General features: G+C 43.7%; 3 protein-coding genes and 1 long non-coding RNA gene across 10 annotated transcripts in view; 3 read left to right on the top strand and 1 right to left on the bottom strand.

Annotated features, from left to right (window-relative positions):
- The first annotated feature begins 69 nt into the window (after positions 1-69).
- Positions 70-3,895, top strand: alg11 (ALG11 alpha-1,2-mannosyltransferase). Of its 2 annotated transcripts, none has more exons than XM_073462563.1 (5): positions 70-157; positions 1,091-1,312; positions 1,633-2,004; positions 2,191-2,756; positions 2,935-3,895. In XM_073462563.1, coding segments are annotated over exons 1-5 (1,446 nt in total). In that variant the 5' UTR covers positions 70-155; the 3' UTR covers positions 3,219-3,895. The 2 variants fall into 2 exon arrangements, with proteins under 2 accessions (XP_073318664.1, XP_073318663.1); XM_073462562.1 differs by lacking the exon at positions 70-157 and adding an exon at positions 266-346.
- A 390-nt stretch (positions 3,896-4,285) lies between these two features.
- spp2 (secreted phosphoprotein 2) lies at positions 4,286-7,116 on the top strand. The gene is made up of 6 exons (XM_073462152.1): positions 4,286-4,405; positions 4,487-4,614; positions 4,760-4,882; positions 5,882-5,992; positions 6,677-6,725; positions 6,943-7,116. Exons 1-6 carry the CDS (start codon positions 4,354-4,356, stop codon positions 7,050-7,052), a joined length of 573 nt encoding a protein of 190 aa, XP_073318253.1. The 5' UTR covers positions 4,286-4,353; the 3' UTR covers positions 7,053-7,116.
- Positions 7,117-7,514: 398 nt separating this feature from the next.
- The window catches only part of raph1b (Ras association (RalGDS/AF-6) and pleckstrin homology domains 1b), a 48,164-nt gene continuing 32,807 nt past the window's right edge, over positions 7,515-22,871 (bottom strand). For all 6 annotated transcript variants that reach the window (XM_073462149.1, XM_073462150.1, XM_073462146.1 and 3 more), the window contains 10 exons: positions 19,130-19,207; positions 16,508-16,667; positions 16,027-16,148; positions 15,621-15,686; positions 15,379-15,522; positions 14,611-14,721; positions 13,305-13,403; positions 13,060-13,180; positions 12,601-12,737; positions 7,515-12,230 (listed from right to left, as the gene is read on the bottom strand). In XM_073462149.1, coding sequence (XP_073318250.1) covers positions 9,432-12,230; positions 12,601-12,737; positions 13,060-13,180; positions 13,305-13,403; positions 14,611-14,721; positions 15,379-15,522; positions 15,621-15,686; positions 16,027-16,148; positions 16,508-16,667; positions 19,130-19,207 — 3,837 coding nt within the window. In that variant the 3' untranslated portion in view covers positions 7,515-9,431. The remainder of the gene's footprint in view (positions 12,231-12,600; positions 12,738-13,059; positions 13,181-13,304; positions 13,404-14,610; positions 14,722-15,378; positions 15,523-15,620; positions 15,687-16,026; positions 16,149-16,507; positions 16,668-19,129; positions 19,208-22,871) is intronic.
- Positions 15,405-22,559, top strand: LOC140991972 (uncharacterized). Its single transcript, XR_012177986.1, has 2 exons — positions 15,405-15,491; positions 16,474-22,559. It is a non-coding gene; the product is annotated as an uncharacterized lncRNA (long non-coding RNA).

Consider the following 22,871-nt stretch of genomic DNA (forward strand, 5'->3'; position numbering starts at 1 on the left):
AAACATTACTTTTTTTTGAAAGACGAGGGCATAGATCAGCCATCATAGCTGAGAGGGAACAGGCAGGTGGCTTGTGTTGCTTCAGCTATAAAATCAGTAACTTCAGTCATAGTATTTGTATAATTTACACAGGTCTGAATTAAGCAAGATTTTTCATGTGAGTATTCATCAACACAAGCTGTAAAAGTGAGTGCAGTAATACCTCCTCGCCGCTACGTGGCGCATGTAAATGTACCAGTAGCTGTAAAACAGAGCAGGAAACTTGAAAGGTGATGTGTTGTTACATTTCATTTGGCAAGATGTCGGGCCACGATCAGCTGGTCCACTGTTTGTGTGAAATAACAAGGTACAATATATTATATTTTATTATATTATACAGTTAGCTTGTTTTGTTTCATTAACGCTACATATTAGGTGCTGCTCGGGTAGTAGCTTTTACCAGACGTCAATATAGTGGTAACATTATAAAGAAAAACTTAGCTTACCTAGCAAACTTAGCTAACATTAAGCTAATTCGTTGCTTGTAGTCCTGTAGATAAATAAAAGGCTAATATGTTCCAGTTCCTTACTAAGAATAACAAGCTCTTTACTGTATGACTCAAATGTAGGCAAGTCTTTGTTTCTTAAACCTCGAAGGAACTATTCCTATAAATGTGAGCTTTTTATAGTGACTAAATTGATGTGTTATGTACATGTGTGATGCTAGTGATAAGCCATGTCACAATAATTTTCCTAACATACTTGGTTAGAGCTGGGGTTTTGCTATAATGTTTTCCTTTGATCATAAGAGTATTTCTAAGTATAATCTTTTAATTCTGACTCCAGAGCAGCCCTCCTCAAAGTCTCAGAAGCCAATCAATCTGTAACACATCTCACAAGCATTTATTTGTTTTTGTGTTTTTTGGCTTTCTCTAGGTTTCATATGAGTTATTTTGTGGGTTGCTTGCCTTTATTCTCTCCTCTGTCTCTTATCTCCCTCTTCCTACTTTTATTTTTCCATATAATCCCTCTGAAACCTTTTGTTTTTTATTAAATAAAATGTGCTTGCTGTTTCCTATAACTCACTGTGTTGTTCCTCTGCGTGTTCCAGGTTGCTGTGGAAGTTGCTGCTGCCCCTGGTGTTTCTGTGTGTGCTGCTGATCGCTGTCCTGGTCCTGCTGGTGCTGGCAGTGCGCCTCTGGCTTCAGAGCAGCAGGAACGCTCGGCGGGCAAGGGATGGCCGTCCCACGGTGGCCTTCTTCCACCCCTACTGCAATGCTGGTGGTGGGGGAGAAAGGGTGCTCTGGTGTGCGATCAGGGCTCTACAGAACAGGTAAAGCTGATGAATTCATTTTGATGACGTTTTTTTAGTTTATAGTTTGGTGTGTCCACTTTCCCTCACAGGTTACTGATTTACTGCATTTTCCAGTATTCTGTCACACAGTCTATTCAAACCTGGCTCTTTAGTAAAGTTAGTAAAGTTATTATAAACTTATTGGGTAATAATATTATAGCTAAATAATTCATAATAACAGATTCAAATAGAGTAGAGAGGAAAAATCAGTCAGGAATACAACCAAAACAATGTGTAGCACATAATACTTAATGGCATCAAAATACCCTGTTGCTTAAACTTAACCCACATCTGCACAGGTATGTGGACATCAACTTTGTGGTGTACACGGGGGACCTGGGTGTGACGGGCCAGCAGATTCTGGAAGGGGCGCGACGCCGTTTCAACATCGTGCTTCCCAGGCCCATTCAGTTTGTTTTCCTGAGGCACCGACTGCTCGTGGAGCCCGGCCTGTTTCCTCACTTCACCCTGCTGGGACAGAGCGTGGGCTCCATCTTCTTGGGATGGGAGGCGCTGACAGAGTTTGTCCCAGACCTGTACATCGACTCCATGGGCTACGCCTTCACTCTGCCCCTGTTTCGCTACTTGGGAGGCTGCAGCGTGGGTAGTTACGTTCACTATCCCACTATCAGCACTGACATGCTGTCTGTAGTGAGAGAAAGGAACCCCAGGTAATAGCTGCGTGTCTTAACGAATCCAAGTTGTCTAATATGGCTGTGTTAAAGAAAAAGTTGTGTGTGTTATGTGTTAAGACGTTTTAAGGCCCTCAGTTTCAGATATAGAACTGATAATGGGATTGATAACTAAAACCTGCTGCTAGCTAACCCCTCAAATAACACTAACTGCTGATGTCCTAGGTTCAACAACCCCGACTACGTCTCCAACAGTCTGTTCCTGAGTGCCTTCAAGGTGGTCTACTACTGCCTGTTCGCCCTGCTCTACGGCATGGCCGGCTCCTGCAGTGATCTCATCATGGTCAACTCCTCCTGGACTCTCGATCACATCCTGTCACTGTGGCGTGCTCCCAACCGCACCAGCGTGGTCTACCCACCCTGTGACGTCAGTGCGTTCCTGGACGTGCCGCTGGAGGAGGACGGGGACAGGAAGTGCCACTCAATCGTCTCCATCGGGCAGTTCAGGCCAGAGAAGGACCACCGGCTGCAGATCAAAGCTTTCAAGAAGGTGTTGGACAGGAGGAGGGAGGGGTTGGGGGGCAGGGAGGCGCTGAAGTTGGTTCTGATTGGTGGGTGCAGGGACCAGCAGGATGAAGACAGGGTGCTCATGTTGAGGGGGCTGTGCCAGGAGCTGGGTTTGGCTGACAGGGTGGAGTTTAAACTGAACATATCCTTCGAGGAACTAAAGAGAGAGATGGGGGAAGCCACAATCGGACTGCACACCATGTGGAACGAACACTTTGGAATAGGTAATTAATCAGTCTGACATACTGTCTAATTTTAAATTCCCATTTCTTCATCTCTTTTTGATTATAAAGCAGGTCTAGGTGCTATATAAATGCTGTGAAAGTATCAAATCGCTCAATCCACAGAGAAAAACCTTTATGATGATCCTTAAAGTGCATTTTCACTTCTTTCCCACTCTAGGCGTTGTGGAGTGTATGGCAGCAGGGAAGGTCATGCTGGCGCACAAGTCTGGCGGTCCCAAGTTGGACATCGTGGTACCTTTCGAGGGCGGCCAGACTGGCTTCCTGGCTGATGACGAGGAAAGTTACGCAGAGGCCATAGACAGGATCCTAGCGCTGCCGCCCGCCATGCGGCTGCAGATCAGGCGCAACGCACGTCAGTCTGTGGCTCGCTTCTCAGATCAGGAGTTTGAAGCATGCTTCCTCGCTGCTATGGAGCCTCTGATGGGAACACTTGAACGATGAGAGGGGGACTCATTGTTTGTGTATGTGTGTGTGTGTATAGTTATGGTGGATAGTTACTTTGAGCACCTTTTCTTTGATGCACTTAGGGCTGCATTCACACTGTACGACTGGGATTATATTGATGCACTTACTGCTCTCATGCTCACACAGGACGGTTGAAATTGTCCACACATGCTGACACCAAGCATAGTGTACATGAATTTGTTCTAAAAGCAGAAAAATTTAAAAACTCCCAAATAAGAAGACATAGTACATCACCGTAATCCGCTATAGGATGTTTTGAGTAAATGCTTTTCTTCTTTTTACTTTCTTATCATTCTTATAAAAACCCGTGCACAGTTGAGGTACATGGCCCCTATCAGAAACAATCTTTTAGAGGTGAATGCTAATCTGGTACGAATAGAATCTAATTCTGTCTATGGAGTAATGAATGCAGCTGCAGAAAACTGTGTAGTTGTGTTACACATGTATCTGTACATACTAGATTATCCTGTGAAATGACAGTTCAAGCTCTTGCGACATTTTTTTTTACAGGACACATTCCTTTGTCAGTAGTGTCAGTTTAATTAAAGAGATTATATTATATTTAATGTGGTGGTAACGCGACTAAATGTCATGTTCAAAATGTGAAGTATTTTTTATATCGATGATGAATGTAATAAAGATATGACGAGTAAGGGGTTGTTGTGTTGATATATGATATTTATTGATCTTGGAAAAAAAAACTTTAATCATCAAATCTGGGCAGAAATAATGAAACTAAAACCAGTGAATGCTTTGTATCTTTGTTGAATTGATTATCAAAATTGTTCCAGATTATTTTTGTCAGATGACCAATCAGTTAACTGACTAATTGTTTAAGCTCTCAGCATTCTAAACATTGAGAACCTAAAAAAATGTGGTTGCTGGTGATTCAGTGTCCCACATTTTTAATTCACCCTGGAATCAATAGTGCTGAACAAAGGTTAACAGCTATTGCGTGAAGGAAGCAGGACAGACAGCAGGGAGGGAGGGAGGTTTTTTTTAGGGGTTATTGAGGACATGAGGCGGTGCAAAGGGGTCAGGACGAAAGCTGAACATATTTAGAGAGGGGTAAAGGAAGAACTGAAGCTACTGAGGTTTGGTGCTATTCAAGATGAAGTCCTACGTGATTCTCTTGGCTCTTCTGCAGACTCTGGGCTGCTCAGGTGAGTGGTTCTCTGCGGATCACCTCATAGATAGATCCAGCAACTGGCTGACTTTTTTTTTTTACACATCCTTGTCCTTAGGAGTCCCATTGTACAACTCTGAACTGGAGTCCATGGCAAACAGGGGTCTTGGTGCAGCTCTGGCACAGGTTAACTCTGTGTATGCTGTCAGCCATCTTTACCGGGTCACTCGAGGCTCTGTCAGCAGGGTGAGTGCACATAAGATTTATTAACTTACATGTGTGTTATTTTGTAGCTAAACCTATTTTCCATTTTTTTAAACTGCCTTTTAAATGTAGCAGTCTTAGGGACGTGTTATTTGTGGGATTATGGCATATATCACATGTATTCCAGGTTGTTCCCATGGGCCTGAACACTGTTGACCTGCTCATGACATTTGGCATTAAAGAGACGGATTGTCTGAAGGCTTCCACGAGCGACCCCCAGACGTGTGCCTTCAAACCGGGCTTCTTTGTGGTGAGACACTTCAGGGTGGAAAAAATGAATTTAATCTGATGATGGTTTGTGTTACTTTGGTGCCACAGAGGTATAACACATGAAGAGAATGCAACGAACAGCATAAAGCTTAAAGAAAATCAGCTGAAGTACCTGAACACTTCTCTGAGAGGCAGTAGTGGAAGAAGTATTCAAATCCTCCACTTAGATGAAGGTGCTATTACCACAATGTGAAAATACTACACTGTAAGTGAAAGTCCTCTTAAAAGTGCATTCAAAACCTTACTTAAGTAAAAGTATTTAAGTATAATCAGCAAAATATACTTAAAGTATTAAAATCAAATGTACTTTTAGGATTAACATTATTAGTGCATTAATGTGTACACTGTAGATGTTTAAGATTGAGCTCAGTTTAACTATTTGATATACAGTTGGGTAGTTTAATCCACAGCAATTAATAATATTCTATCTGATCATCATGTGTTTGTAGCGTTGCTGTCCTGACGGTGCATTTTCCAGCTAATCCAAGACAGTTTTTAATAGTTGAGGAAGGAGACTTTTCTCAACACATAAAGGAACCAGTCATCCTTCAGTGTATCAGAAAAAATGTGATCCAACTAAAGCTGTCAGAGGAGGAATGTAGGAGTAAAAGTACAATATTTGCCTCTGAGATTTGGTGAAGTAGAAGTATAAAGTATTACAAAATAAATAATACTCAAGTACAGTACTTGAGTAAATGTACTTTATGACGCTCCCACACTGCTGTAAAAGGCCTGATATCCTAGTTGTGGGCAGGACACATGTTGACACAATGATGCAGCCCACTGTTTGCATTGGCACGAATCGACGGGAACAGAGTGTGTCGATCAAATCTGTTTTTCCAAGATGCAGTGACGTGACAGTGACGTGACAGTGACGTGTGATCCTAGTAAAACTAAATAAGCTGTAACAGATATTTACTTTATGCAAAATATAGAAAAAGCACCGCCCTCTCCCTTTTGCCCTCTTTCACTTCTCCAGCCAACGTTTTCCTGCGTCAGCCGGGTCCGAATGTTGGACACCTCAGCTCAGGTGGTTTCTCTCAGATGCGGCCGTGACAGTAGCTCCAGCTCCAGTGAGTCCAGTGAGGAGGTAAGGGCACATGAGGAAACTCATTTTTTTTTCATTTTCTGTTTTGAGACTCAGTATTAATAGTAATTATATTTGCTATTTTTATTTTTTTTTAAAGCTGCTAGTTACCAAACATTAACTTGAATTAAGACATTCATTTGGGAGTTTTCCAATAATCCTCACATTTGATTAGTTCACACTAACCATAATAAATAAACCCATACCATAAATTAGGACTGGGCAATATTGCTTTAAAATAATGCTATATACATATATACATGATAGCATGTATCATGATATATATACAGACGAGGACTAGACAACAAAATTAAATATAATATTTTTGACCAAATATCATGATATGGCTACTGTAGGGATGACTTTTAGTACTTTTTCACAAATAGTCATCAGTGATGTGGATGTCATGACTAAATGGGTAATAGCAGGTATTAGAACAAGTAGAACAGTCTGGTAAATTCAGAAAAATTACATCACTTTACTGTAATGTAGCCTTTAAAACCAGGAAAAGACCAAATTTATCGTTAACGTGATATGAGACTATGTCATCTTAGATTTTGGGTATCATTATATAACATCAATATATTGCCTTGCCCTAATGAAGGTAAAATGCTAAGCTTTCCAATGAATTTCAGTGTCCTGAGCTATATGGTGCATATGAATAATGTCAAGACTTTGATTCCACAGATATTCTCAAGAGGGAGACACCAGTTAACCATCCCATTTGCAAATAGAGGTAAATGCATGTTTTAACTAGTGATGGCACGATCGGTTACTTAAGTGTTTAACTCCTTGAGACTTTGAGACATGCTTTAGACCAAACTGCAACTTAAAAATTCACCAGGTATTTCTGTACTAAAGATAATGCTAATGATTTTTAAATAATCACAGGGCTTGCCTTTAGTTTTTTAGCATACATCCACTGCATGTCACTGACCAATGGCTTTCAACAGTTCCGGCTCCTCCTGCACCTCCTCCATCTGTCCAGCCTGGTCGGTCCCTCCACAGCCAGACAGTGGAAGTCCAGCCCAGAGGAGACACTTTCAGCAACTACCTGGTGTGAAGGTTCAACTTCAACATTCAGGTGCTAATCAGTTGACAAATTTGAATTAAAAACGTACTTTGCACATGATGTCTTTTTGTCTTTTTTTGTATTTAATTGGTTAAATGACAGAGCTGCTGGCAGATCAGTGAACCACATAAGAAAAACATTCTAATGATTCATGTTTTTTTGGAGTTCGTGTTTCAATCCCCATTATTTAAGTATTCTATCTGGCTACAAAAGACTCCAAAATGCTGTGTTACTCAGTGCTTAAGTTTTTTTTTTTTAAATGTAGGGCTGGATAAGACCACTAGAGGGAGTATAAGGTTCACTGACCAAACAAATATGATCCCATTTTAATCATTTGTGCTTAGACTGTGATGCTTTAAAGGCGTAACAATGAGTGTATTAGCTATAATGATCTTCCCAGCTACACCTCACCCAAACCATTTGAACAAATGAGGACTCTGAGACAGATTGAGGTCTGGTTTGAACATTTATATTGTGATTTTTCAGTTTAAATGCAAGAGGACACATTTACTCATCTGCAACCACTTTTCTTCATTTCACCTGGCCCCACATGTTCACATCAGCACATCAATAACTTACATACTGTACTGTAGTAAACATCCTGTTAAGGACAATGATATTCAGTTATAAGAAATGGTGGAGATCTCACCACCGTAGCTGAGTAGGACAAAAGAATAGCATGTTAAACTTGGCTCGTGTGGAAACGACCAATACCAGCCTCATGATAAGCTCAGTGAACCTGTGGATATAATGGTCATGTCAACCATTTTCACGACATTTCCACACTAGAACCAATTTGAAATATTAATGATATGTCATCCTGGCACACAAGGACGTGTTGAGATTGAGTTCCTTGAAGGACAGCACTAGCACCCTAAAAATTAAGGCATTGCTGCTAGAAATTAAAACCCTTCATGATCCACTCTGTAGGTACAAAATCAAGAGATAATCTCCGTGCACCACGGGTCGAAGCAGTAATGGCACCATAAAGAAACAACATACAACAGACACACGAAGTTGAAAACATTCAGTCTAATGCCAGTCAGATGATTTCTGTTATTGACTACATGATTCGATGCTCTGTACATTAACCAGACAAATGTATCTTTTTCAAACTGGGTATACTTCACATGACTGAATCCAATCTGTACATTCTACTTCCTGATTTGTAACACCATGTGACTTTAAGAAGGCGGCGGGGGGGGGGGGAACCGACAGTTAACGGAGTAGCAGCTGCGACTGTACAGACACAAACTGAAGGATAAGGTCCAAAAATCAAGCCAACGCACGGGGAAACTCACACACTCCACGAAGATACACCATCACAGGCCCTCCCCTCTTCATTTACAGAAGTCCATTAAATAAAAAGTGGATTTTATTTCCAGTTGCACAGTCCAGACTCCGCTGAACCTTTGGAAGAAATCTCCTTTCTGCTTTGACCTCTGTGCAAGACTTTGGGAATAAGGCTTCCTCATAGTGGTGAAACAGTCTAGAAATGTTTGAGATTTGAAAGTTTTTTTATTGTATTTTTTTTTATTACTGAATCATTGCCTTCATGTGTGTAATTCACGTTTTCAAATATGCCTTCCTCTATACATTCCATTGTGCCCTAATATCGTGTTCCTCTGTAGACTTTGTTGACCAGCTGTTAAAAGACAGACTCATAAAAAAATCCTTCCATTTATCAATCATTAAATAATTTTATATAAAAGCAAACCGAACCGTCCCCGCTCCACGAAGGCCTTCCCTAACTACTTCACCACCATATAATCATACATACATGCATGCACACGATGCATGTATGCATACGCAGTCTCTCTTTCTCACTCATGCACACACCAGCTTGTCCTTACATGAGGTCCATGCAGTACCAAAGCAGAAAGATCCTGATGTGTTTTTGTCTTGTTTTTTTTTTTTTGTCTCCAGTACGTGGCACAAACTTATGGCAAAGCGGATACATGGTTTGGCTCAGACCTGGATCCAGTAATATTTGCACAATTCTTATTAATGTTTATTTAAATCTGCTTGGTGTACCAGATGGGTGAGGTTTACCATACAGGATAATACAATGTCTTCCAGAGAGTTTAGACAATCACAGAAACTTTTCTGTGACCTCAAACTTACCTGCTCCAGTCTTAATTGTCCCAGTATTGTAGACCCCACAGACCCAGAATGCCAAGCATGATAAAAATAAGTAGCAAACACTAATTGATCATGGTCTGGTTTGGGTTTTAGTATATACACAGTCATCCATTTATCATTATGATCCCAAGAGGACAGAAGAATTCAGGAATTCGCTTATGAATGTTTGCTTCCATATATTCACTCATTGTCTATTCATCCATCTTTAACGTGTCCGGATCTCCAAGTTCAACACTCTCCAGTAAGTTTGGTGGTGTCCCCCCGTTTGGGTGGTGCAGGTGGGGGTCCTCTTCGTAGCGTTGCATAGCCTGAGATGTTTCCGGACATATAGCCGCCGTTTCCCCCGTTGCTTTGCTTTCCTTGGTCCAGCAGCAGCTCAGGGGGTGGTGGAGGCAGTGCCATGTCGTCCATAGTCCCCACAGGGTCCAACTTGCCCGTGAGACCGGCTGAGTTGAGAGAACCTTGGCGACCCACTGACTTTCGCTTCAGTGTCCGGTTGAGATCCTCCAAGAAATTTGGCTGGCCAGAGCTGCCCTTTGGGGAGGTTGGTGGAGGTGGTGAGAGTGGAGGGGGCTCTGGGGTGGTGTTACTGCGCCTCACGAGTGTGGGTGGAGGAGTCTTTTTCAGTGAGCTCTTCCCCCATGTTGAGTTGCTTACAAGGGAGACAGGCGGAGGAGGAGGAGGAGCCTGGGGCTGGGGGTTGACCACGGCTACCCTCGGAGGTCCCCCGCTGGGGGCATCACTACCAGGTGGCGGAGGAGGGGGGAAGAGCTCTGAGGCTGGCGGAGGAGGTGGGAAGTAGGCGCAATCAGGTGGTGGGGAGGGGAATTCTCCACTGGATTGCTTTACTTGGCTCACCTTGGCCTGGAGCGCCATGGGCAGGTTGGCCAGGTTGAGCTTGCCTGGTTTTGGGGGAGCAGGGGGTCCAGTTGAGGGGTCTTTGGAAGGGGATCCAGTAGAGGAGGAGCTGGGACATGGGGAGGAGGGAGGGGTGCCCTTTTGTGGGGCAAACTTGCTGAGCAAGTTTCTCCTGGATTCCTCGTAGGAAGCTGAGGAGTTGAACTTTACACTGGAGTTCCTCTGAGGAGTGGGAGGAGGTTTCTTGCCTCCTAAATTGAAGGAGGGGGAACTCCTCGTGGGGGAGCCCAGGTTTCCAGGAGGGAGGGGAGGAGGAGGTGGAGTTGGGCCCGTGACAGGAGCTGGGGGAGGTGGCGGAGGAGGAGGAGGAGGAGCAGGGAAGCCTGCATTGCTGTCTGGAGGAGGAGGAGGGAACTCTGGAGACTGCAGCTGTTGGCCACCTCCAGGCTGCCATTTTGGTTTAGTCTTGACTGCAGGTGGGGAGAGAGGGGCTTTGGGGCTTTCTGTGTTATTGGCTACTTGGGATGAGGCTCCTGGAAACTGACTTGCCAGTTGTTTCACCAAAGACATGGTCGGAGCCCCTCCCGTGGAGATGGATGTCGGCTTTGACAGGCTGTGCTGCTTGGGCAGAGTTGGAGGTGGATGACTGGAGGTGTGGCCTGCCTGGAGGCTAAACTGCTTCTTGAAGGGTGCAGGTGGAGGAGGGGGTGGAGGTGGTGGCGGGGTCGGGCCACCCAGGACAGCAGGAGGTGGGGCAGGAGGGAATGGGGAGACAGGTGACACTGGTTTAGGAGCAGTATGAGGGACAAAGCCTGGGGTGAAAGTTTTGGGTGGTGCTGGTGGCGGTGCAGGAGGGGGCGGGAACTGGGATGGCACTGGGAACTGCTGAGGAGGAGGAGGAGGTGGTGGCGGAGGTGGGGGTGGAGGAGGTGGAGGTGGTGGAGCGGGGGCAGGTGGTGGAGACTCCTCAAGGCCTCCGTTAGGAGAGAGGAGGTCCCGTGGTGGGCTGGGAAACCTTTCCTTCAGCACCTGCTTCAGCCCGTTAGTGTAAACGGGCTGGATCATGGGAGCAGGTTCAGGAGGGGGTGGAGGGGGAGGAGGGGGAGGAAATGCTACTCCGTTGGCCTGTGGAGCAAGTAGAGGTGCTGGGGGTGGAGGAATGAAGGCAGGGGGAAGTGCAGCTGGGCTGGGAGGTCCCAGCCGCAACACAGCCATAGCTGACCCAGGGGTTGGCATGGATGGTGGAGGGGGAGGAGGAGGTGGCGGTGGAGGCGGGACATTAGTCCTTGCCGCAATGTGATTCACATTGATTGGTTTCACCTGTGCTGCAGGTGGTGTTGGAGCCGGGGGGAGAACTTGCTGAGCTGTTGCATGGAGGTGAAGGGGAAGCTTGTGATTGCCACCCGGGAACGCCTTCTGGTTCTGCAGCCTGGTGATGGTGCTGTACTTGTACATGGTTGGAGCCGGTGAGTGGTGTGACACCATCTGAACTGGTGGTGGTGGAGGAGGGGGAGGCGGCGGAGGAGGAGGTGGGGGTGGAGGTGCCAGCTGTTCCTGCTGCGGGGGCATGTGGATGTAGTTGCTGCTGGTCTGTGACTGTTGTGGAGACTGTGGTGTTGGCTGAGGGCGCTGAGGCGGAGGCTGTGGGGCTTGTTGAGGAGACTGAGGCTGAGGAGGCATGTGCTGGAGTTGTGGCTGGGTCGGTGTCTGGGGGTGTGTTGACTGGTGCACAGGCTGTGGTGGGTACTGTTGGTAGTGCTGAGGCTGTGGTGGGTACTGTTGGTGGTGCTGAGGCTGTGGTGGGTGCTGTTGGTGGTGCTGAGGCTGTGGTGGGTGCTGTTGGTGGTACTGAGGCTGTGGTGGGTGCTGTTGGTGGTACTGAGGCTGTGGTGGGTGCTGTTGGTGGTACTGAGGCTGTGGTGGGTGCTGTTGGTGTGGCTGGGGCTGGGGCTGGGGCTGCTGCTGCTGCTGCGGTTGGGGCTGGGGCTGGGGCTGGTGCTGCAGCTGTTGCGGCGGCTGTTGCTGCGGCTGTTGCTGGGGCGGGGGCTGCACCTGAGGTTGGGGAGGTGGCGTCAGGGCTGGGTGATCAACTGAATGCTGGCTGTGATGTCGGTGACTGTGGGAGCCATGCGGCAGGGTGCCCGATCTGGATGCCTCCATCCTCATATGCTAGAAAGAGACCGTGTGTTAGATTAGTGGAGTCAAATTATTCTGTTTAAACCAGGTATTTTGCACACAGATTGGGCTACACTCACATTATTAGTGTTCTACTCTTAGTAGAATTAGATTCCACTGGTGGCTGTTTGGAATTGTTTTCAACTTGTGTGATCCAAACATTTCACACCACAGTGTTGTAAAATCAAAATTTGGAAAAAGATCGATATAATCATTTCCAAAATTCACAAAATGTTTTTATCTCACAAAATATTATGCTTCAATCCCTACTGGAATTAGTGAACATTTTCACTGAACCTCAGTAGATGCTTTGAATGTAAAAAAAGGACATTCTGTACAGCCCTACTTTGAAAGAAAGCCATACCTTGGTGTTTTCTTCAATCTGGGTACCTCTCTTCCAGGCCTCAGAAAAAATGGAGCTCACCACACTCTGGGACCGGCCATGAGATGAGCCTGTGTCCACCCCACTGTCAGAATGGCCTGAATGATTTGATTGGGACTCTGGAAGTGCACACAAATGACAGGAAGACATTCTGAGCAAAGTATAATTTATGTCAAGTATGAAATTATAGTTGTAAGTTCTTGAATTGAAACAGAAGAGCAGTATACTTTTATTTGAGGGAAGTCTAACACATGAGCTTTAAAGAAATAAAGATCAGGTCATTCTGTTTTTAACGTGTCTTTTTAAAAAGCCTCCATACTTAGTGGAATATTACCTGCTGGATGATCCCTTTTACATATGTAAATGTAAATAATCATGAACTAGATGCTCTATTCAAAATCTATTACACTTATTCTCTGCCTCATAAGACAATGAACTAACCAGGTATGCTGGCAGAACTGGAGCCTGATCGGATGCTGGAGGTAGAGAGCGAGGACCAATCGTAGGCCGCCTCTGTCCTCTTCATGGCCTCCTGGTAGTTCATATATAGTTGTTTCCCATACTACAAAGAAAACATACACAAGAATAGAATGTAGAAATGAACAAACACAGTTTCTCTTAGAAGTGTTAGAGAATTATTTTTGCAGACTAAACAACCCACAGCAGAACCTCGGGTCTAGACGCACCTTGGCGATGCGAATTCCGTTCACCCATTGGTGCAGGGTCCTGACATCATCACAGCACAGATACTTGATATACTGTGACTTCTTCTGGATTTGTGGATGCTGAAAAAAGAAGTAAATATGTATATTACCTTCCACCAATTCCTCACATCAGTGTTTTCTCTGTAATTGTTTTATAGCGGTGGTAGCAGGGGGTCATTTTTGGTATTTGTTCCACATCCATCCCTGTTGGTCTTAGTTTTGGTTCTAGTGCTTTAAGTGGTTGCAGCACTAATACTGTTCATATTTAGTTACTTGATCATGATTATAGAGCTACTTCTACACACCATGCCTTATGCTTTTTTGTTTGTTATTTCCGTCCTATTAAGCTGTGCTGATAATGTTCTTATGGTAAGTGTCCACAGGATCCATCATTTCCACGTTCCCATTCATTGTAAGCAGCCGTGCAATGCAATCTGGCAGTGTTGCATTACGTTTTGAGAGATGGGCATCACGTTGCCCGCTCCTTGTCTAGGCTGTTGTATGCAAATTAGGGCTCGCTGCCTCCGGAAAAATTTGAAAAACTATTGTGGAGTTAACAGCTTTGGCAACTAAATAGCTTATTTCTTGCATAAATGTCTTCAGAAACATATTTTAGTGAGCTATTTTGGGAATTTAAGAGAAAGTTTCCAAACGAGCTGCCATGTTGGTCCGGTTTGAAATACCAGACCAGGTGCAGCCAGGAGTGTTTGCAAGCCCAATGCCCTGGCGGACACGTACCATTACTGTGGTTGACCACCACTCCTAACTGAATGTGGAGGAACGGCCTCACATATCCACTTAAAAATGATTAAAGAATTATATGTGGTATGTAAGTAGCTGCAAGTTTTTGGGCATTAAGGCATCTTTTAAACAAAAGAGATTCCACTTATTAAATGGCAATCAACCTAAACAATTCTAAGTTGACTTTTTTGAAAGCAATTATGTGAAGTGGTTTTATGTTGTATAATGTTGCACTAGCTGTGAAAACAGATCTCCCTTTGAGACAATAAAATCTAGGTAGGTATTTTCTAATGGAAGGCTAATGGCAATAAATGCATTGAGAATGCCCGTTTGCTCTAGTAAGTCTCTGGGGACCATAAGAATAATTTCACATGTTCACACCGCTATTTCTAATCCATACATAGGGCGAGAAATTCACACTCCGTCAGTGTGCGTATTAACAGGCTACATATTTGTTGCCGTGAAAACACTTCCATGACATTTGCAGACAGATTTTAGGACAGAGAACACAACATTTCTCCACTAAGATATAGGAACAGTGCTTCACCTTCAGGGCCAGGCAGTAGTCGGTAGGAGCCTTGTATTTGCTGCGGTAGTCCTGGCCATAATACACGTTAACGTGGTCCAACTGGAGGAAGCACACAAGATCTCTAGATGCCTGCAGGGAGGGAGACAGAGGAGGATGGACTGAAACATGGTTGACTTTAAAAAGGGACTGAATGAAGCTGCTGCTCTGTACAAGGTGTTGAAGTCGTGTCTGTTTGAATTGACTAGATGTATAGAAACATGCAATGCAGTGGTTTAAACTACATATTAATGGTCTAAAAGTGTTTTTAGGACAAATGCTGTTTTTGTGATCGAATGAAATGGCTCTAAATGGGCTTTAAATATGTTATAATGTTTTAGAGGGTGATACACAGATCTAAATTAAATGTATAATGCTTTATTCACAGCCTGAGCTGGCACTGTAATGTATTGTAGGACGCAACCTACTTTTTAGCTTACACAAGACTGCAGGATTTAAATAAGGCAAGAAAGTAATGCAGCTACTGAATGCTAATGTGGTGGTACTGAAGACTGTGCAGAAAGTGTTACAGTTTGAAAATGACTTTGGAGGATGATGGTGCTAAAAATAGGGCACATGTGCACAACAAATCGTGCTGTTTCTGTTGTGTTCAAAGCAACCCGGCGCTATACAGGAAATACCATAGAGCAGACTGTGTGAATCTGGTTCTCATAACCCCAACCCAGATTTCTGTTCTCCATCTTCATTTCGTCGGAGTACCATGACTAGTGTGCCTAAAGCCTCACTGACCTTGGCTTTGCCTTTGGGGACGTAGTAGATTCCTGACGCCCTGAGGAGGAAGTAACGTTTCTTCCACGACTTCTTCCCATCCTCTTTCAGCCACAGGACACCCTCTATCTCTGGTACCGACACTGAGCCGCCACAGAAACACTCCTGATACACACACATGCACAGAAATTGACGTTAAAGTTTACCTTCTGAGTCCTGATTTGCATGAATGTTAGGAAAGTCAGTAGTTTACATAATCTTACCTCTAATAAAGCCTCCTTATTCCTGTCAGCCATTTCAGATGTCTCCTTCCGCCCCAACAAATAGTTCTGGAGATGATTGAGAGCAACAGTAAATAGAGGACAGGGATAGGAGGGAGGGGGGGAAGTGTTAAATCGGTGGCTCACCTCGTCTTATGTTAAATAAATTATTCACCTTTACTCGCTTTAGAGCTTTGACCTACTTCCATCCCTCCTACACAAACACACTCCCTTGTTCACTCTCTGGGCTGTGCAGGCACTAAGCATGCATAAACAATGTGTTTGTGTGTATAGCATATGCTTTCAGCATTTATACGCTGAATGCAGAGCGGCTACAGTGGGTATTGAGAAGATGATCCATCCTCGATCACCTGTAGTCTATGTGTGTATTGAGGTGTAAGACAGTCACCTGAGGGTTCTTGAAAAGAGCGTATTTCTCAATGCGCTCGATGAACATTAGCTTGTTGTGGCTGTCTCGGGTCCAGTTTAAAAGGTTCTCCACCAAGTTCTCGTGATCTTCAAAAATACGCTCTGAGAGAGAGAGACAAAGAGAAGGAGAGAGACGAGGGAGAAATGAAGATGAGATGCAGGATATGCACTTCTTTTGCTGATGTGCAAATATGCACTTAATTTCCTCCCTCCAGGGAGTTGTTTTTTGGGTGGGGCAGAACCTTTAACTGTGAGCCTGGTAATTAGCTTGAAGCCACAAACAGACACTAAGATCACAGATAATGATAACAGAGTACAGGTTTGTCACCCACATTGTTTACATTACTGTGCATTCAACCTTGTGCAAACCCTCCCATCTATTAGCCACCGGTGCAGAATAACCATAAACAATGTTTATTTGACTCAGGTGTGGTGGAAACAATCTGCAGCTGCTCCCTTACCCATCTGTAGCTCGTTGATGGTTTCCACAAGAGACCAGTCAGGGCTGTAGCCACAGTGGGACTTATCCAGCAGGCTGTCCAGCACCTGCCTGACTGTCTGCCGCTCATCCACCATCATGGTCTTGGAGCTCTCGTCTGACATGTGGACCCTGATCACCAGCTGAGGAAGAGGAGAAAGAGGAAGGAGAGTGTTTTTTTTTTTACAGTTCGGCTTGTTGTTTGTTTACCCATTTAAATTACATGCGGACATAATTTGCACTCCTGATCAAATGTTGCTTTATAAAAGAACCGGTATCGATTACGAATGTCAACAATGTGGGTAAACTGTTGCGTTAACCCTATGAAATTCTGTTGTAATAATCAGACACATTTCTTATAGAGTTTTGTTCAACATGTTATTCGTCAACTCTTATTTGGTGAGTTGTTGTAATGTTTAGTAGGATAATATTCATAGTGCACGGTGCAAATTTCCACACATTTAAGCAGCATTCAAAATACTATTTGGTTATTGAAGAATGTGATTAACGGTGTCCAACAGCTCTTCTATAATTGCAATATTTTTCAGACAATATTTAACCTTATGGGTTTGAGTAAACCAGTAGTTTTTATTTTTTAGACTTGTGGACTAATGTAAGTTTAAACTCCAGTTTAAATGTCTGGGAAATTAGTTGTAACAGCTAAGGATGTTCCTAACAAGGTAAAATGCATCATTTTGACATAATAATGGCATATGGATGGGCAATATATTGATATTATATCGTTATTGTGATATGACACTATATACTATCTTAGAATTTGGATGTTGATGTAATGTGATGTAGCGTAAGTGTTGTCTTTTGCTGGTTTCAAGGGCTGCATTAAGGTTAAGTGATGTAATTTTCGAAACTAACCAGACTTTGGGTATATGCAAGTATTAGAACGAAAGTACAAGTTAGTCATTATATCTACATTATTGCTGATTATTTATCAAAAATCTCGTCGTTAATATTTAGTAAAAGTACAAATAGTCATCCCTACAATACTGTCGCAATATTGATGTTGAGATATATGGTCAGTAATAGAGTAATATTTAATTTCTCCTAGCATTTTTTAAATGCTTTGGGGAGATTTCAAAAGATCATGTATGGTGTATATCACCATACATGATGTATATAATATCACTTAGCATACTGCAGCATGAAGCAGGAATCTCTGGAGACAAATGGGTGATTATTTTCACTCATTTCTTTGGAGGAAGCATACCCAAACGAACAAAACCCCCCAAAATTCATGTAATTCCTTAAAGGCCTCTGGAGCACAATTCACTTGGAACATTTGGCAATCGGCTAATTTTATATGGACATATTTCAAGGCACAATATTTTCCAGGAACAGTCCAACTCAAATCAAGCCACAATCTGGTTCGGAGTACTGAAGGGATGAAATCTGATCTTGTGCTTGTAAGTCTTGTTTTAAATACTTGGGGTCAGTACAGTCACAATGTTGCATATACACTAAATACTAAAATCTAATAATCTGGCAAAAGTTTTGCATCCATAGCCAACAAAGTCTCCCATAACAAGCAAGCTTAAACTAAGCTGTATAAGGCAAACACACACGTGCCAAATCCAGCCTCACACAACTGCAGCCCACATAAGACTTGTCCTGGTGTGAAACCAAATAAAGCCTTAAATTCCTTGACCTCCTGTTTGTGCCCTCCCACTAGGAGCCTGACACCCAATCAGCATGTGGGTACAGTTTACTGAACGGAAACTTGGACCAATGAGAATGCTGGGGGAGCTGTGAGACTAAGACATGGGGAGTCTGACCTACATTTCTCACAGGAGAGACCCCACAAACCCCCTCGTCTGGCAGCAAAAAAGTTTAATCAAACCAAAAATCCCACTGCTTGAAAAAAACTATGCCTCTGAAGCTTTTCACTAATTAAACTGTTTCAATGTCAAGAATCCAAAATATAGTAAAATGTTTGGCTGTGTAGACTGCTGACACAGACAGGACTAATAATTTAGCACATCACAGCATTCTGCTATGCTGGACAAAGATCTTTAATGTCCCAGCTGTACCAGCACTCTTTATCCTGTCGTATTGTATTCACTTGGAAGAGTGAAGTCGAGCCCTGTCCGTCGAAACACTATTGGGTCTCAACTATTCATTGCTTTCAAAAGGCCACCATTCTGTTGCTCTCATTCACAGAGACAGTTCATTCACTGCCGGAAACACTGGCAAAAAATGGCCTGCCTGTGGAGTCCCATGCCATCTTCCCAATGGACACGTCATGGCTTTCAATGGAGCAGGACGCCCCAGTTGTTCACCAAAATCCAGCACTCCTTTGGTTGGAATGGGTAAATAAGATGTTTTGTTTAGAATGTGTCTGCATTGTCTCGCAGACTCCCTTTCTGATTTCTTGCTCCCTCCCCGCTAGATACACACACATAATCAAACACTGCAATGACCTATTTTCTCCGCGCTTCACCGCCTCGCTGTGAATGAAGTTCACAAAGAAATGCAGTGTGCAGTGAATATGACAAGACAGCGATTATTATGAGTCAGAATGGTCTTTTAAAGGAGAAACTGAGTCAGTGAGTGAAAGCCTACGCGTACAAAAGGAAAAAGGTGGTCCTACCTTTTTGACCTGTGCCTCTTTGATTTTTTCGAGGGCGACTCGTATCCTCTCTGCCTTCAGTTTGGCAGCCTGCTCCTCCTAGATGGACAGACAGGAAAATGGTTAATATAGCTGTCAAACAATAAAAAAAAACACACATACACAGAAACCCTGACAACAACTAAGAAAGCTTTTCTGGTTTCATAACCTTGCCTCATCCTCTTCACGCATGTCTTTCATTACTCTCTGGCAGGAATAAGACATCATGCGCACACACAACTTCATTAAATAGTAAGCAGCCGTCTCAACCATTTAAATGCACAAGCCTCTGGCATGATGGCGCATGGTGTCATGTGCAAAACCTAATCCAATTCTTCCATGCTTTGGGTCGCTTACCTGCCCCCGCCAACAAGATGCCATCACCTCCATTCCGCAGGTTGCTTCCACGTGTGTACAGTGGGTGTGTTTTATCACTTTTGTGTGAATATTGGATCAATCCCTAATAAACACTGTGATAGCCAATGCTGCTATTGCGACATCGCTCCGGTGTTCCCTCAAATATGGCGCTCCATTTGCCGTCTATGGTTCCATATTGGATTCATATGGAGCTGCAGCGGCTTCCTTTGATCTCGCTATACAGCAGAAGGGAAACAATAGTAGAAGATCCCCGAAGGGCGAGAGGCTGCGGATGAGTGTGGGATCAGTTCAGAAAGCCTCTATGCCCTCCACTCAAAGATGCAACGATCTCCTGCAAAGATCATAGTCACATCTCAAGGGCAAAGATGAGAAAAATATCCAGATTCGTCCATAGTTAAAGACAAAAATGACATCTTTTTCAGTCGTCTTAACATAGCAAGATTTAGAAAAACAAAAAGAAAAAAAAATGTGTCCGCTTTCCACCGTTCACAGTGAGCTACTGGCATTTAAAAAAGCAGATAAGCTAGCCGAGACTTAGCTGTGACTTTGTGACAGCCCAGGTTCACAGACTTGCAGACATGTGCGCCCGAGACGAGCAGAACTTGACTAAAAACCCCAAGTGAGACAGTGGGGAGAACGCCCCTCCCCCTTCTACCATCCCACCCTCTCTTCCTGCTTCTCTCTCTCCCCCTTCTCCATCACTCTCTTCCTTCCTCTCTCTATACATCAGATGCAGGGGTCTGGGAGCGTGCCCAATCGATGGAGCATAATCCCCACGAAAATAGTAGAACAGGGGGGTCAGCCAACCAGCGAGCCCCGACTGCAAGACCCTGCTACCCTTTTGTCCAATCAGGACAAGGTGGGAGACTGTGACCGACACTGGCCCCTGAGCTAAACTACAGTGACAAGGACGGAGAGTGGAATTTGGGTGAATGAGAATCTGAGGTGCTGAATATTTGAAGTCATGTGCGTGTATACACAAGCATGTGTGTTAAAGTAGAGGGGGTGAGGGGTATTAACAACCCCAAGCCTCTTATCTCGAGAACCCCCATCCCCTCTCCTTGACCCAGACTACCTTTTCCACATGACCAGCTACAAGGCACATGCACATTAATACAATGAAGCCAACACTCTGTTTGGCCAACACATAGTGGCAGGCTTTTAGTCAGCAGAGTGTGTGTGACGGGGGAAGAGGTCACGGGGGTTGGGCAGATTACAGTCCAGAGTCAATCTGAGTCACACTGTAGGTTTTGCCCCATAATTGTCAGCATAGCCCCTCTCCCCTCCATTATTTCCTCACCACATGACACCTACACCCTGCTTTTTATTAGACATTAGTCTGATTCCTATTCCACAGGCGTTTTCCCTTCCACTTTCACACTGAGCCACACCAGAGCCAATTTTAAAAGGCTCTTCTGCCTAGCCTGGAAAAAAAATCTTGGCATCCTCTCCCTTTGATGTCTTTCCACCCTCTCTCTCTCCCTCTCTCCTCGCTTGTTCCCAAACATCCTGCACTCATTCAGTATTCTGATTTGCGAGCGAGGAGAGGGAGAGAATTTGTGAGTCCATGCGATCGCGGCTCCCTCGCTCCTATTCTCTGGTGAAAAGTGTAACACTAACGCATAAACTCCCTCACAGCCTGTACGCCGCCGGCAATCTATCCTCTCCCCGCATTTAAAAAACGCTCAAATGCTCTCTGTATACACAGACAGACTGAGAGCCGATATGCCAGAAACCAATAGCCTTGAAAGTTGAATTCATTCCATTGTTTTTGTAATACAAAGAGAAAGTAAGAAACTGCCCCTCCAAGATTTTTGGCTGTAAAATTTTCATGGACAGATGAATTGTGTGGATATTACTGTGAGAGTCAGCCAGCTAAATGTTGGCTTCTATCATATTCAAATAAATGGAGATCACGGAAAGAGTTTTGGAAGGAAATCTGCAATTTAATGCCAATGATCTCTCATGAGGATCTTTCAGTTTACTTTCACATGAATAGCACAAGACTAAAGTCTTTAACCTGGAAGGAGACCTGAAAATAATCAAAATCATTCTCCAGAATCTCCCACACCCATGCTTAAACGATTTGCATCATTTGTGCTTTGTTACATATTCAGCAAATGCTGGTTTTAAATCTCAATAGGACGTAAGGAACTGTGACCTGCATCATCCACCTCTATTGGAATCTCCCGCATTGCACTTGGAAAGCACTCTGTGCTGTGTAGCGACTACAATAAATCACAATCAACAGTGGCCAACTTTAAAACATAAACCGACACGCACATCTGATCAGCATAAGCTTTGCACGAGAGCCAAGGCTGCAACCAGCGCTTTTGCAGGGACAACTGACTGCTGCAGAGAGGTTTGAGGAAGTGTTGAGGAACTAACACATGATGGAGAAACAGATGTGACTGATACTGTATATTAAACAGCTGAACACAGAGGGCTCACATTCCAAATGTTTAATGTACATTTAATGCATCAAATAGCAAAGCGAATGCATTGACATTCCCCCTTAAAAGGAATAATTCACCCAAAAAAGTCATTATTATCTACTCATCACCATGCTGATGGAAAGTCAGGTTTCATAGTCCAAACAAAGACATGCAATGGCTCCATACAGCTCGTCCAGTGTAATCCAAGTCTCTGGAAGCCCCAAAATCCCAAACTGACTTGAAAAGAGGTTATTTACACTGTTTTTTAAGGCAAAAATCTTTGGTGTTGTTGCTAAGCTAAAAGCATTAGCATGCACTCCGTCTTAAGTGGATGCACGAGCTCAACCACGAGTCGATGGGGTTAAAGAAGAAAGAAGTTATTTTCTAATCAATTTGGTATCTCTGGGCTTCCGCAGACATTAATTACATCAGACAAGCGGTAAAGAGCCATTTTAAGGTTTTTTTGTTGTTTTACAAGATTGTAAAACAAGTTCACAGCTACTTCAGTTGTTTAGAAGAGAATGCTGCAACACTGTTTTGCTGTGAAGCTCCGGCAATGTTTTGTTTTATTTAACCACCCATTAAAAAACCCAAAGATATTTGATTTCTGATATCGATCAATATTGTTGTAGATTCATTCTCTTTTGACTAAGTAATTGATTAATCAACTAATCATTGCAGTTCTAATAACATAACTTCATAAAAAGTTGCTGTTCCCTGCACAAGCTTTCCTTTCTAAATGAAGATAGAGTGCAAATCAAAAGCAAACTGCAAGGAGAAAGAGAGGAAAATGTATGAAATGGAGACTAACTGGCAAAAGACTGCCTGCAAATCAGAAAGAAATGCTGAAGCAAATAGGACACAAACAATCAGCCTATATGCGTGGTACAGTATGTATAGGGTGGGTGTTG

This window comes from Pagrus major, chromosome 24 (assembly GCF_040436345.1).
Source record: "Pagrus major chromosome 24, Pma_NU_1.0".
NCBI classification, from domain to species: domain Eukaryota; kingdom Metazoa; phylum Chordata; class Actinopteri; order Spariformes; family Sparidae; genus Pagrus; species Pagrus major.

Coding starts and splice junctions, on each gene's coding strand:
- alg11 (XM_073462562.1), top strand. CDS start 273: ATGTGTTGTTACATTTCATTTGGCAAGATGTCGGGCCACGATCAGCTG. Junction 347..1,090: donor TGTTTGTGTGAAATAACAAG/GTACAATATATT, acceptor TGCGTGTTCCAG/GTTGCTGTGGAAGTTGCTGC. Junction 1,313..1,632: donor ATCAGGGCTCTACAGAACAG/GTAAAGCTGATG, acceptor ACATCTGCACAG/GTATGTGGACATCAACTTTG.
- spp2 (XM_073462152.1), top strand. CDS start 4,354: ATGAAGTCCTACGTGATTCTCTTGGCTCTTCTGCAGACTCTGGGCTGC. Junction 4,406..4,486: donor GCAGACTCTGGGCTGCTCAG/GTGAGTGGTTCT, acceptor CCTTGTCCTTAG/GAGTCCCATTGTACAACTCT. Junction 4,615..4,759: donor CTCGAGGCTCTGTCAGCAGG/GTGAGTGCACAT, acceptor CATGTATTCCAG/GTTGTTCCCATGGGCCTGAA.